This window comes from Alligator sinensis, unplaced genomic scaffold (assembly GCF_000455745.1).
Source record: "Alligator sinensis unplaced genomic scaffold, ASM45574v1 scaffold1084_1, whole genome shotgun sequence".
In the NCBI taxonomy this organism is placed as follows: Eukaryota; Metazoa; Chordata; order Crocodylia; family Alligatoridae; genus Alligator; species Alligator sinensis.
The window spans coordinates 144,319-159,357 of NW_005842677.1; the positions used below are offsets into that span (position 1 = coordinate 144,319).

Below are 15,039 nucleotides of genomic sequence, written 5' to 3' on the forward strand. Positions count from 1 at the left end.
GGGGGTTCACAGGAGGCTGCCGCTGCTGGCAGGTGTCACGAGTTTTGCTTTTTGAAGTTTGAGGTGCAGTTTCAGAGAAACCTCTGCACCTATCTCCTTGAAACTTTGCAGGCTACATGCCCTCAGAAGGGGCTACCATCCCTGCAATCCAAAATAGGCAAGAAATGACAAAGTTTTAGGCATTTTCATGATTCCCCATTATAGCCTATGGGTGAAACTTCAAAACACCCTGAAACAGCAAAACAGTTTTGACGAAACAAAATGGGACAGTGCTCCAAAACGAAACGGGAAAATGGACATCGAAATGAAACAATGGTGTTTCGCACAGCCCTACTGCGCAGTGTTATTAGGCTGTGTAGTAAGTGTCACTAAAAACCCGTGCGCCAGCACTACTGCACAGTAACTCTGGTCATGGCACATTCAGTTTGTACCTTTTATTAGAGGTACTAAACTAAATGTGCAGTAACTAAGGGGCATTAATAAACGTGTAGACATGCCCAGTGAGAAGCACTATATCAAAAGAGTACTGATTTTTTCAAGGAGAACAGTGACAACTAATACTTCTAGGTACACCCAGATAATCTCCACTTATCTGTTAGAATAGCAAAACTACTCTCTCAGCCATGTTAGTTGTGTTCAGGCCAATGTAGTTATCTTGCTTCACTGGCCTGCTAAGGCTCTTACCAGTTCTCCTGCTGCAGGATTTACTACTGTTCCACCTCAAATGATCCCATCCACTGCTTCCAAGATACTTATAATTATCAGTATGTGTATTGAAGTCATGCCCAGTCATGATTGGTGCCACGTCATGCCTGATGGTCTAACACAGCTAGACACCTGAAAAGTTCCTACCCCTGAAGACCTTACAGTCTAACCCCAAACAGTTCAGCACAACATGTAAAAAAAGATACCTGTTCATTTAATTTTACTTATCCACTCACTGGTGCTGCCTTCTGAATGTATACTGTCATCTATTGCTCCCCTGTAATATTTTCAGTCAACTCTGCTGATTACTTATGGACTTCTTTAAACCAAAAGCAGGAAGTATGGCCTGCTTCAAAAGAAAGGGCCTCAGAATCCACAACCACAAATCAATGACACATCCTTTGATTAGTTAAAATACTATTCTTGGGGTACAAAGTTGGTTCTGAAATGTCTCTGGATGTCTGGTACAATGAATATGTCCTGAAGTATAACAGGTGACTCAGATTAATCTAAGGCTTTCTGTCTTTGTCTGCTTTTTACCCTTCTGCATGTAATTGGAGCCTTACGGCAGTCTGTTGAAGGAGTACAACATCTAGACTGAATTCTACAATGGGACACAGCCGTGGTCCTGGCATACCTTACTACTGTTTGATATGCTTGATGTTGATGATGATGACATAGGCAACAGCAAGAGAATTTACGGATGCTAAATTTAGATTACTAACCTAAGTATTTAGTGCCTATAGTGGTTTTCTTCTTCTCATTCTCAATCAGTGTACGTTTTATAAAGGCTAGCTAGAATAATAATTTGGTCTCAATGTATGGCCAACATTCATGAAGAGCTAATAATAAATAAGAAATGATTAATACTGAATTTTGCTCCAAACCTATGGAGAAAGAAATTCATGGTGACACTTGCTTATTAGTATTTCAGGTTTTACAAATATTTTCACACATAAATCACCACATCAAATTGTCCAAATACTCTTGAACAACACATTGTGTGATTAATTAAAATTAATAATGGGCTGACTCAGTGTGTTTACTTGTGAATGCTCTGACTCATTTTAATTCTTTCCTTCATCCACATGACTTGCCATTACAACAAAAGATGAGAGCACAGAAACTATTTATTTTATATTAAATAGTGTGTGCTCCTATTAATACAAAACTCCACTTTTTTGCTTTGCCTCCTGTTTTTCTCCAAGTTATGTTGTTGCATCAAGATTTTCACTGACTTGGTTTTTCATGTTTGTTCTTGTTTCTCGTCTGCTGAAGTTACTAGTGCTGATTTGTCTTCTGCTACTGCTGTAATTGGTGTGGTGCCACTGCACAATTTTTAACGACATGCAGAATCAGCAGAACTCCATCTGTCTCTCCTCCAGAACTTCCCATTCTGCCATTATAAAAATCTGCCAAATTTTCCTCCAAAGAGCAGAATACTGAATTTCCAACTGTTTGCAAAATAAGAGCAGCAGCCAGAAATTCTCACCTACTCTCTGCAACTGGTACAGAACCTGCATCGTGCCTGATGTGAGACTTTATTGCTGGCACCGAAGAGTTCTTACCATTATCCCTAATTTATTATCAGTCAGAGGTCTACACTTCTGCAGAGGTTTAACATATTGTTCTGTTTGCATTTGTCATTTTATGCGGCAGTCTTTGTTCAATAACCATCACCTAATTAACTAAACACACTTGTTTTTTTTCCCCTCTTTCTTTTAAAATGCAGTCATGTTCTAAAACTGACTACAGGATGGATTGAATCTAGGGTTGTTTCATATGGTATTTTAATTGACCCAGAATGGATCAGAATGCAGGGTTCCTTCTCCAGCCCTTCAATTAGCTAGAGATTTGGGGCCAAATTAAGCTCTCATTTACAATGATCTAAGGTCAGAATAAATCCACAGAGCTAAACAGGTTTGCATCGTTGTGACAGAGAAGAATTTGATCTTTTGACTCTGCACCTGTATAAATCAGAATATAGTTTGACCTAGGGAATTAGGATCTGACCACACACCCCATTGATCTGACTATGCACACCAGGTAATAGTCCCATGAATTTGAGTTTTAAATTGTTGGTAAAATACATTCCTATTAATATAAAGGGAAATATTTAGATCATGGGCCTTCATTGCTTTAGGTGCCCTCCTAACATAGTTAGACAGGCCCTCAGAACTGCCCATTGCTTTGTAAGAAGGTTTTGACTAAGAACTGTGCCAGAGGCAAATGGTTTTATACGTTCTGTGGTGTACCATATGCCATACATATATATGCCATACACAGTGGGCATGTCTACACATGCAATTAGTGCGATTTGGCTTTACTGAGCAGTACATTTACTGTGCAGTAGACTGATTTGCTGTGCAGTAAGCACCTGCACATATAGACAGTGATGCTTTACTATACTGTACAGATTAGTCTACTGCACAGTAAAGCATCTTATGTAGACATGCCCAGTGGCACATTATACCTTTTACAGTTTCCTGATAACATATCATGGTCTGGAGATCCTAGTTGCTCCTTCTTCCAGATGAAGCCATGACTTCAGTGCCCTATCCATGTTTTGAGTGCTCCTCATGATCAAGATCTTGGCCTTCCAGAAATGATACACTGCTATGTAAATAAGGTATAATGGCAGTACAGAAACATGTATAAACCAAGTTACAACTACAGGAAAAATGAACTCATTCCAAAATTAATAATACCCAGCACCATGGCATGGAGCTGCAGGGCGCTAACAGATAAGTGAAGTTTGTGCAACTATCCCGGTCCTGTGGTGATTTAATGACTACCCCATATGTTAGCTATGTAGCATCAAGGAATCCACAGTTTTCTGTACATCATTGCACTCTCAAGATGAAGATCTCCCCTTTATTCAAGATGTATTTTCTGGATCAACATTTTCTTGGATAGGAATAGCCTTGATACTTTTAAACACTCTGAGAGATAAAAAGCAGATGGTATTGATTAGCTAATTAGTAATATTTTCGGAAGCTTATCAGCCACATTGAGTAAAATGTGCATGCTTTGCAAAGTACTGGAGCTGTATCTCTCTTTTTCTCTCTCTCTCTTTGGATTAGTCACAGAGATGTAATAGATATCTGAAAAAATATGACTACATAAAAATGCTTACATGTTTGCCAAGTGGAAACCTGTTAATTTCTCTTCCCTGAATTTATAATTGAGCTCATTTTGCTTAGTCTTGAGGTTACGCCATAGTTTTGACATGAATGGATACAATGAGGATTTTGTCTTTGGCCTCTCTGACTATTGTCTCTGAATTACATATCGTGCGGTATGTTGCATTGGGTTTGTGACTCTATTTTGTCCCTCCTTGTGGCTTTCCTCTCACTTCCTAAGCTACTTAGTGGAGGCAAAGCACTACGTTGTTTTTTATTTTGTCCTGGGTTCACTTCTACCCTTTCTCCTTGTAAACTTTCTGCAACAATGGGAGCAATTGGAGAGAAGTGATTGCTCATTTGATTGCTACCCTATAGAACTTTTGCTGAACAGGGGGGTACGTATGTGAAAGGTACTATTGCACGGTGCCATTTTGTAATGTCTGGATTCTCATTAAGTGAGTTGCAGGCCCACAAAATAGCTGTGATTTGAGCTATACATGACAAGAAAATAAATGTGGTGTTGGTCTCTGCATATCTGTAGTGATGCCTCACTTTAGGTCTTGCCTGCTTAGCATCTTGCTAATACTGTGCCAAGGAAAACAGTGCATGGAAAAGTACTTTTTTTAACTCTTGGGGTGACATGCAAATGGGCCATAGATCTGTGCAACACTTAAGTCCCACTCTGGTCCTCAAAAGGGAGTGTAAGTGTAGATTAGGTCTTGTATCAGACAACTGTTCAGGGTGAGGAGAGTTTCATCTGCATGCCAATTCTTGACTAAGGAATAGATCCCTCTAGAGATATTCAGTTCAGTGTTCTCCCTGTATAGCACCCACTTCTGCCACTGTCACAGACAGATACTGGGCTGGATAGACCACTGGTCTGACCCAATATGGCACTTCTTTGTTCATATGTTCTTATTCATGGTCCTACTGAAAATGGTTTCAAAGCTCCAATTGACCTCAGCAGAGTCAGAATATATTATATGTGAGGATCTTTCCATTTTTTAGCCAAGTTAAATGTTCCAGCTTTAACCTTTTCCAATTCTATCAAAATGACAATTTTTATTTGTGCTTCAAATGAAGAAACAATGTATTCTTGCATCCTCTCTGGTGCATGGTCTTGTTAATGTTCTTTGAAACATGACATATGTCACTGCAATCAAACCACAACAGTTCCTTTTCTTCTGAAATGGAGAAAACATGTCATTGTTAGGGCGAAGGAATACAAAAGAAGAGTCAGATTTTTGATAGCAGTGGCATGACTGCCAAACAAGAAAGAGAAATTTTATTACTTTTGGAAATTTTATAATAACAGTTAATGATAATTTAATGAAATGACATTCTCTTTACCGGGATCGCTAATGAAATGTTTGAGAGTGAGAAAATACATCTTGTTAAATAGAGCAAGTGTCTTGAGTGGAACAGCACTTCTGACAGCAGCTTTCATGCTTGAGTACAGGCTTAGTATCCAGAGTTTTGTTACAGTAGTTTAGAAACCAGATAAAATTAATGTATGGCAAATAATACAAACCTGAAGTACTTTTAAGATGCAAACCCTTGAATGAAGTATTTGATTTTTCAGCATCGTTCCTTATATAAACTAACCATTGTTTATGGTGCCTGTTTTGTTTTGCAGGCAAACCAGAGAACAGGAAACTCCACCTGACTTTTTTTACTTCTCAGACTATGAAAGGCACAATGCCGAAATAGCAGCATTTCATTTGGACAGGTAAGTACAATCAGGGCCGGTCTTAGGGAAAGTGGCACCCTGGACAAGCTTATGTTTTGGTGCCCTTTCTTTGAGTTTAAGTATGTAGTAGTATTAGTGAAAGTTTCAGAAATAAAGGGCCGGGGGGAGCTGCTGGGCTGGATTAGGAGACTTGCTTCCCTGCAGGCAAATACCACTGTTTGTGCATGGGAACAAGATGGGTGAATTGGAGGTGGGTGAATTGCACATGCCCAGCTTGGCCTCTGAGCAGCAGCTGGAGGCAGGGGTTGAGCTGGGCTGGGCATGGCTCCTCCTGCCTGGAATGGGTATTGGTCAGGGCAGTGCGAGGCAGGGAGAAGAGAGCTGCCATCCTACCTTTAGTTTTAGGAGCTCATTTGTAGTCTTAGGCTTGGGTTAGGACTAGAAGCCATGAGACGTCCTAGGACAGGATGTGGAATGAAATCCATTCAGTGCACGTGTCTACACAAGATGCTACTGCGCAGTAGCATGGGTGGGCACTAACCCCCGTGATGTGATTACTGCACAGGAATAATGAGCTACTGCTCAGTAGCTCATTACTACTGCACAGTAGCATTGGAAAAAAAAGTATGGTGATGGAACTGCACAGTTATAACTGCGCAGTCCGCTGCTCGTGTAGATGTGGCCAGGGTCACATATATGCCTTAGGAATGAGGTTCACTGGGAAGCAGATGTTATACTTGGAGACCATGGGATTTCATGGGCTGGATTAGGGATGGAGCTCTTTTTGTACCCTGAGATAGGAGCAGAGATGAGAACTTGCAAGAACCTTGGCTAAAGTTTGAGTTCCTTTTGAGGTTCTTGGCTAGGTGATTTGGGACCAGGAGATGTCTGGGCCAGGTTTAATGCTCGAGTATTTTAGGCATCCCTGGCTGGGAATTGGTTTAGAGCCTGTTGATGGTTCCATGTTTGTAGAATGTACCTCCCCCTTTTGCATCTCGCTCAGTTCTTATCTTTTATGTAAACTGCCTCTTTTCTTCCCCTTTCAGGATCCTAGATTTCCGTCGTGTTCCACCCGTTGCTGGCAGACTGGTTAATATGACCAGAGAAATAAGGGATGTCACTCGTGACAAGAAACTGTGGAGGACATTTTTCATCTCACCAGGTAAGCTGACTAATTGCATTGCATTCCTTCAGTGTCGTAAGAAGTTTAATTAAGAAGGTAGCTACCTGTCATTTAATGGTTCTTATGCGTCTAAAATGAGCTCTTATATATAATAAAAAGAAGTGTGGTTTACCAAGGAGACACTAGATCAAGACATGATCTATTTACAAAATACAATTTATAGTGCTCAATTGAGTCCTTTTTTCCATTCATAAATTAGCCACAGAGACTGATTTTTATGTATTTGCTCATTAAAACAATTTATTCAACAGAAGTTTTATGTAAAGCTATTTCATACACGACTTGCAGATTATGCAAAACCACTATCACTTGGCACCTTTGCTTTATCTACTCTGCTCTGGTGCTCTGTGATTGGTTGCTTCCATTGATCCTATGCTTTTGTTTCTGCCCCCTGCCTGAACAACTGAGACTTCTATATATAGGCTGACCATAAAGAAATCTGGGACATTGGCCCCTCTCCTCCTGCTCCCCCAAGTCAGTGGCACTGTTGCAGACCAAGGTGGGGGCAAGGTGGCATGGTGCACTGGGCCTTGCCTGCCTGCCTGGTGCTCCATGACACTCTGCCTTCCTGCTGGACTGTGCCCCCCACCCCACCTTGCATTTCTGAGATGCTCAGTTTACCTCTTACCAGCCGGCCAGGAACCAGCCTCCAAAAATCTGTGAGTGTCCCAACTAAACTGGGACGTACGGTCACCCTACCTAAATGTGAGAGAGGTACCTGTTTAGGGGCAGGTGTATCACAGATATTCTTATGGACATTACGTCAGTACATCTAACAGTTCTGGCTTGGAAAACTGAGTGAATACGTATTCAAAACATTCTGCTCCTAGGTCAAAAAAAACCTGCAGAAAAAAAAGCGGAGCAGTGCACTTACCAACGGTGTGCACTGCTCAAAAGCAGAGCCGGGCCAGCCAGAGTCGTGCTGCAGCTTCCAGCCAGGTTCCACCAGCAGAATCGCTGCTGCTGCAGCCCCGGGATCATTAGCGGCCTTAGGGGAGGGCAAATTGAGCAACATTCTGGGGCCCCACACTTTATAAAAATAAAAATTAATTACACTGAATATTTGTATTATCAATATTTTATTACGATACTTTCATTGCAGCTTCATGGGTAGGGCAAAGTGAAATTGAAATAAAAAATATCTGACTTGCTTATAAGTCATCAAAATTAAGCCTCTAATGGGCCCCAAATGACTCTCTTGCCCAGGGCCCCAACAACCCTAAGGCCACCACTGCCCGGGAGGTCCCTAGGACCCCAGATAAGACTGCTGGGGCCAGCCTCCCCTTCCCCCACCAAGGTAACTTGCCACATGCATGGGCATTCCCTTGGGACAAGTAGTGGCAGCGCAAGGTGCACCGCTCCTACTTGTCCCCGGGGAACCAAATGTTCACACCACACGTGGACTTGGCCTAAGGATAGCAAATTAAAAGTGAGAACAGCACTATAAAGAATCTCTTGAATTTTACTCCAAGTAACTTCATAGACAGTTCTAATATAATAAAAGCCTTATTCTGTCTGTCTGTCTATCTATCCGTAATTATTTATTTACACTCTGATTGGTTGTCTCGGCAGTCAATCACAATGCCGATTGAAACAACCAATCAGAGTGTTCCAAGAGCACTCCGGACAGGAGGCAGTGGCTGTAGCTCAGCAGAGCGCCGCCATGACAGTGGGGACAGAGTGGGGGTCAAGGCCAGCAGTGCTGCCGGCCTCATGTCCCCCCGGCCCTGCTCCCTGGAGGTGGTGGCGGCACGGGGTGCTGGCTGAGGGGGATGGCGAGGCAAGCTTCCCCCTTACAGTCCTGGGAGGCAGCGGCAGTGGCATAGAGTGGTGGGTAGCAGCACTCCATCCCTGCCCACCCCTCTTCCCCCATCATTCCTGACAGGCAGTTGGCTAGTCTCGTCAGTATTTGCCCAGCTCCAGTGGTCTCAAAAATGCAACATTTCAGCTTCCAGAGGATCTTTTTAAAAGTTTAAAAATGCAAACCTGGGATTTATTACTGTTGTTGCTGCTATTGTTATTTTGACTACAGTGCCCTGAGGTCCAAATGAAGGTCCAATGCCCTTAGGGCTAAATACTGCACAGGAGACCCTCGCCATTCACAGGGGATACATTCTAGAGGTCCCCACAAATGGGGAAATCTGCAAATATGTTCATGAACGTCTGCCTTCTGCGTCTGCGTTCATGAATGGCATGCACTGATGGCAGCAGGAGCCCGGCGGTGGCAAATGCGGCACTCCCGCAGATGCCGCCACCACCATAACACTATACACTATGGGGAGAGCATGCGGGGAGAGAGCATGCACAGGGAGAAAGCATGCGTTCAAATATTTGAATATTTGAAACCGCGAATCATGTATCCATGAATAGCAAGGGTTTTCTGTATAAGCAAAGAGTAAAAAAAAGTTCTGACTTTAAGTGGAAACAATCCAAATAGACAAGACGGACAATGTCTAGGAGAAAGGAAATAGTCATTTCAATTTTAACATTTAGGAAGCTGAGACAGAGTGCTCAAAGCCCTCATTCAGAAAAGGCACTGTCATTCAAAGCACTTAAATACAAATATTTTTTCAATACTGAACAATGTGTTCAATTTTAAGTATGCCTTTAAGTTCCAGATACTGTAAGTCAGGCAACTTTCTATGCAGTGTGCATCACAGTTCTACTGAACTGGGTCTATGTGACTTGGCCAAAATGACACAGGAAGTGCGTGCCTGAGCTGGGTATGGAGTCCCAATCCATTATCTTAATCATACTTGCATTAACACAGTGTGGATCAGACACAAATTATGGTCTCCATTTTGATTTTTAATTACAAAAAGTAGCTGTGTACTGTGTTGAGCATAGTTCTGCCCATATAATCACCTACATAGTCATTTGCAATATCTGTATTTTGACATCCTAATATATTCTCACTACTGCAGTTTGCATGTTTTAACATTCTCTTATTTGTAGCAGCATCTTTACTTGCAAAATAAATCAGTGCAAATGGTTGCATCTTTTCTGAAATGTTGAGTGCCCTTTTTTACACATACAGCTCACAGATTATGCTCACAAAGTAAGGCCCAGCCATTTTGTAGAAACAAAAAAAGAGAATTGTACCTGCTCCAATTAAGCATTTGAATGTCATTTGGGAATTGTGTGCAGGTGCACAATCACTTCTGAATGCAGTCAATTATGTGTGCAAAAAAACTGTGGAGATAAGATGTAGACTGGTGATGAAAAACACCTCCGATATAATATTAACTGAATGCAGTTTGCTTTGCTCGCTGGAAATGTTAACCATTTTATTTCTACTTTTGTAATGTGACTTGAAATGGTATGCTTCTTGTGGGGGAGCGGGGTTTTGTTTTTCCTGGTTAGCTATTAAGGGAAAGCTTGAGTGATTTCTGAAAGTAGAATCATAAAACTACAGCAAAGTATCTGAACAGCTTAAAGCAACTGAAGTGAGGAAATTCAGAGTTAAGACTGCCAGTTAAGATAAAACTCTCTCTCATCGTTATGCAATTCTAGACATTCAAAGGAAGGTCCAAAGAATAATCTTTTATCCACATCTATTTACGTGATACAGATAAATCCAATTAAAATATTTGATAAACTATGAATCTGGCTTTGCTGGAAAATAAAATGCTTAACCAGTGTTTTTTTTCCTATTATAGATTTTTTTAATCAATGTACTTCTCTTAAGTCATCTTGGTGAGTTGTCAAAGCCTTTTTCTATGAGTCCCTAGCTTAATTAGGCAGATTCCTATTACCATATGCACTGCCTGCATCCTGTGTTTCATACTGACCTTATCAGGCAGTTTGCATTAATTAATATGTGGTAAAAAGTGATAAGGTCCTAAATTAAACATTTAAGGATGAAATCCCTGGACCTAGCACTGGGACCAGGTAACATATTAATGGCTAGATCCAACAGTCCTATTAAAAAGGCTCACGGTGACTTTCATGAGTGGAAATCTTCATGTATTACATGAGTAGCACCAGACATCATTTCACATCAGTTCTGCATTAGTCACTATAGCTCAAATATACAGAATTGGCACCACGAACAGAATTGTCCCTATTTTGCTCTAAGAGGGTAATTCTAAAGCAGAGTAGATGGTGTTCAGATTTGCCTCTAAAGAATTACATGAACCAGCATTTTGTGCTGAAACCCACTACATTCGTGCATACACAATGGTTATAACAAGGGATTGTAGAACAATTTACACTTAATGAATACTTTGCTTCAATTTTCAGTAAGGAAGATGGGGTAAAGGGAGGATACCTAATAGGAATGAGGATATGGAAATGAAAAGTATCATCTTCACGGCTGAAACAGAACTGGAAGTGTCTTCAGAGTGGGGGAAAAATAGATAATCTCTATCCCAGGAATGCATACAAACCTGCATGCCTCCTATCAGGGGGCTTTTAATAACTGTCAAATCAGAGCTTGTACTGTGAGACTAAAGAACAGCAAACGCAATTCCTATATTTAAGAAAGGGAAAAAAATGAAATCCGAAAAACCACAAACCCAGGGCTTCTAATTTGACCTCAAAAGCAAGCAAGGCCTTAGAACAAATTTTGTAAGAAAGAATAATTCAAGGCATGCAAGTAAATGGAAAATGAGACAACAGGCAACAAGGGTTTACCTGAAGTAGATTATTCCAGGCTAACCTTACATCTTTCTTTGATAAAAAACGGATTTCCTGGACTAGGGAAATGTGGTTGCTCTAATCTATCAAGAGTTCAGTAAAGCATATAATAAAGGGCTACACAGGTATTTATTAGTTAAACATGAGAAGACAGGGCCTGGTACAAGTATAGATAGACTGGTGAGAAATTAGCAAAAGGGACATGACAAAGATGGCTCTGAAATAAATGTTATCAGGCTGCAGGGAGGTTACTAGTAGGGGTTCCTACAGGCTTGATCTTATTCAGTATTTTAAGTATTGACCTTGGCATTAAGTAGCGGGTAATAATGAGACTTATTCATGATTTGAAGTTGTGGGGCATTGTCAATACGAAGGAGAGGCAGCATGTCTTACAGAAAGAACAAGGGCTCATCAATTGAAAATTGGGGAAAGATACGCTTGGGTCAATGACAGGAATAGTACATGCCATCAACACGATGGGTACCCGTACACATGTTCCAATGCATTCCAATTAGAATGTGTCGGAACAGACTCGATTAATATGGAGCGTTCTATTTAGAAAGCTCCAGCATGCCTCACCATCACATGCATTGAGTATCCCGGGTTTCAAAATGTCCACTCCATGGGGCACTTTAACTAAAACTCCTCAAATGACAGAAGTACAGCAAAGGGCTACTAGGATGATCAGGAAACTTAAAGTCCTTGCCTTGTTTAACCTAGGAAAACAAAGCAAAACAAATATATCAGGGAGCACCAGAGCGGAAGAAGAGCTATGTAGTGAATTGCTAATGCTAGCATAACCAAACAAACAAACAAAAAAGAATATAAATTAGCCTTGGATAATTTTAAACTAGACATAAGGGCTAGGGACAGAAGTTACACATTAACCAGTTTAAGTAAGCAGAAACTGGGTTACTCCTGTAACAGAAAATGAGTTCGCTGCACGTACACCACTTTCAAAATGGTTGAAACCAGTTTGAGACAAACCTGGTTGAATATAGTATCAGACTTAACTGATCAAACTGGTTTATGGAACTTCTGCCCCAGACCCCTTCTTGGGTTAAGTTAAACCAGAGTCCCCCAGCATCCCAGCATGCTCTGCATCTCTGGGCAGGGCTGTGCTCTCTGCTCTAGTGGACCAGGGCTGGCCCCACCCCCCTGCTCCCCAGCCAGAGCACAGGCAGGCAGGGGTGTGGCCAAACGCCGGCCTCCCTAAAGCAAAGGGGGCAAGGAAGAGATTTATTCCCCCCTCCATCCCCTGTCCCACCAGCACGGACCTGCCAGACGTTTCTCTGCTCGCTGCTCCAGTGGCAGGGGCATGGCCAGCCTCAGCAGTAGCCTCAAGTGAATTGCTCAGGGAAGGGTTTTAATTCCCTCCTCCCTCTCCCACCAGCACGGACCCGAGCTGGAGTCCACCCAGCACTTCTCCCCTCACTGCAGCAGGGGCATGGCCAAAAGCCAGCCGGAATGGCCTCCTGAGGCTAAGAGGGCAGGAAGCGGGTTTATTCCCCCCTCCGCCCCCTCTCCCCCCAGGGGGCCATAGCCCAGGTCTGCCAGCCCCAACTGCCATCTCCACCAATCCCTCCCTGCACAGGGCAAGCAGGGGAATAAGCCCCCTCCCTGCCCCCTTCACCTAAGGGCCAGCCGGCCTCTGTTCACACCCCCACTCCTGCCGCTGGAGCAACAAGGGGGGGAGTGACCCGTATGGGACAGCAGCCCCTGTCATGGTTTCCCAGGAACACAAGCCTCTTCCAGGAAGGTGGGCTACGCTGCAGGCGCAGGTGGGAGCGGGGCAGGCAGAGCTGCCACAGACTGTGTAGGAGGGCTTGGGGGGGCTATGGCCACCCATCCGAGACCCAGTGCCACCACTCGCCCCCTGCAGTATGCAGCAGCTCTGCCCACCCCGCTCCCTCCACTGAACCGAACCAGTGGGTATAGACTTCCAGGGAGCTTGAAGGAGTTCTTGGGTGACTCACAACTGATCACTCGAATAGAGGCCCGATACTAATCTGTAGTATGTGGCCTGTTCCCTGCATTGGCTGCTTTGAGGAAGTCTCAGCAAAAAGAAACCTTGTCGAGTTTTTGTGCTCCAGACCATTTCCTAGTGTTGTTCCAAGGGACAGAACAATCCGGCCCTCACCCATCAATAAGTGGCAGGCAGCTGCTGTTTGGGACTGCACTTCAGAGCTGCATTAATTCCTACTTTGGGAAATATAAAACCCTGGAGCCAGGCAGAAATAGGGTCAGTCAATACATTAGACTGCATTCAAAGAGAAAGCAGATTGCTGAAAAGTGCACTCTCAGGCAGTTTGGACTAAACATGAGCAATGGAAATAGGTCAGTAATTATTTAAATTAATTTTACATCCTTTGCAGCAAGGCAGACTACAGTAACTCTAGTACTCTTACAAATGAATGGTAATTTCCTAGGAAAAAAAGAGGCATATTAATGATGTCAGCCATCATTTTTTGGAGTAATTGAGGCAGCAGTTTAAAGAAATCAATGTTACACAGCTAATAAGCATGTTGGTTTTGTTCATATTAACTAATTCCAAGGGATTATGGATTTTTTTCCCCCCAGAAAAACAATAGTAAATCTGAGTCAGTCCTTATTCTGATCTTTCTATGTTCTGCTTTAATCAATAGTCAGGATTAGATCCTCTTTCCAGACTCATGATTGCTGAAGGATTGTTAAAAGTCTGGTATGAAGAGTAACACTAATTTCAGTAAATGAACAATACAGGCAAATGATTTGGCTAACTGTTCCTTTTCTTTCTGAGCAGAATTATTGTTCAGATTTTATGATGATAACCACAAGAGGGATAGAGGGATAGATGGATGGATACACAGATACATTTTGTATTTTAATTGTAATCATTAAACCAGGCTTTTATATTCATTTTTTTCACCTGATTATGATTACAAGGCACTTGTCCCCAAGTCCCATCAGTTTACATTCAAATATACCTGCAGTATCACCGCTCATGCTTTTTTTCAAATGAGGTGGAAGTTTACAGGTTAGAAAATGATGTAACAAGATAATTTCAGTTCATCCAAACACGTCCTCTCTTTCTGGTGCTGATTCTCGCTTCACACATATACCTCCCAACCCCCAAACACACATGCAACTAGCTTGCAAGCTTGCATCATGGGTTCTTCCACTGAAGCTGCACTCCCTCAGCCTGCTCCCCCAAGTATGTTAAATATATCTTTAAATACACTCTTTCAGCACACTAGCACACAGGTCAAGCTCTGCCGCTCGTTCCTCAAACAGGGCTCTGATAAAGCTTGATATATGCGTTTGTAGCTTAATTTGGCTCTAAATCATCACGCTGAGTAAAGTATAGTGCTTCGGCAGGTACCCACTAGGACTGTGCAAAGCTTCGGTCCCTGATTCAATTCGGCAGGCCAAATCTCTGAATCTGAATCAAATCGGGAGACCCTTTAATGTCTCTGAATCGAATCGGAACACACCGATTCAGAGAGATTTGGAAAGATTCAGCGATTCAGACATAGACACAGCTTTAAATGTTTTTTCTACATACCTCTAGGTAGCAGGGGCTCATGAACACTGCGATGCTGGGGTGGATGGAGCGTCCCACAGGAGTGCAGGGGGCTCCCCAGTGCGCTTGGCAGCAGACCCAGAAGTGGACCAGAAGCACTTCCGGTCCACTTCTGGGTCCACCGGGGAGTGCATTG

At 42.5% G+C, this 15,039-nt stretch overlaps 1 protein-coding gene across 2 annotated transcripts in view; it reads left to right on the plus strand.

Annotated features, from left to right (window-relative positions):
• The window catches only part of FAM20C (FAM20C, golgi associated secretory pathway kinase), an 81,354-nt gene that overhangs the window by 53,296 nt on the left and 13,019 nt on the right, over positions 1 to 15,039 (plus strand). For both annotated transcript variants that reach the window (XM_025215798.1, XM_025215799.1), the window contains exons 4-5: positions 5,467 to 5,559; positions 6,567 to 6,682. In XM_025215798.1, the coding sequence (XP_025071583.1) occupies positions 5,467 to 5,559; positions 6,567 to 6,682 (209 nt within the window). The remainder of the gene's footprint in view (positions 1 to 5,466; positions 5,560 to 6,566; positions 6,683 to 15,039) is intronic.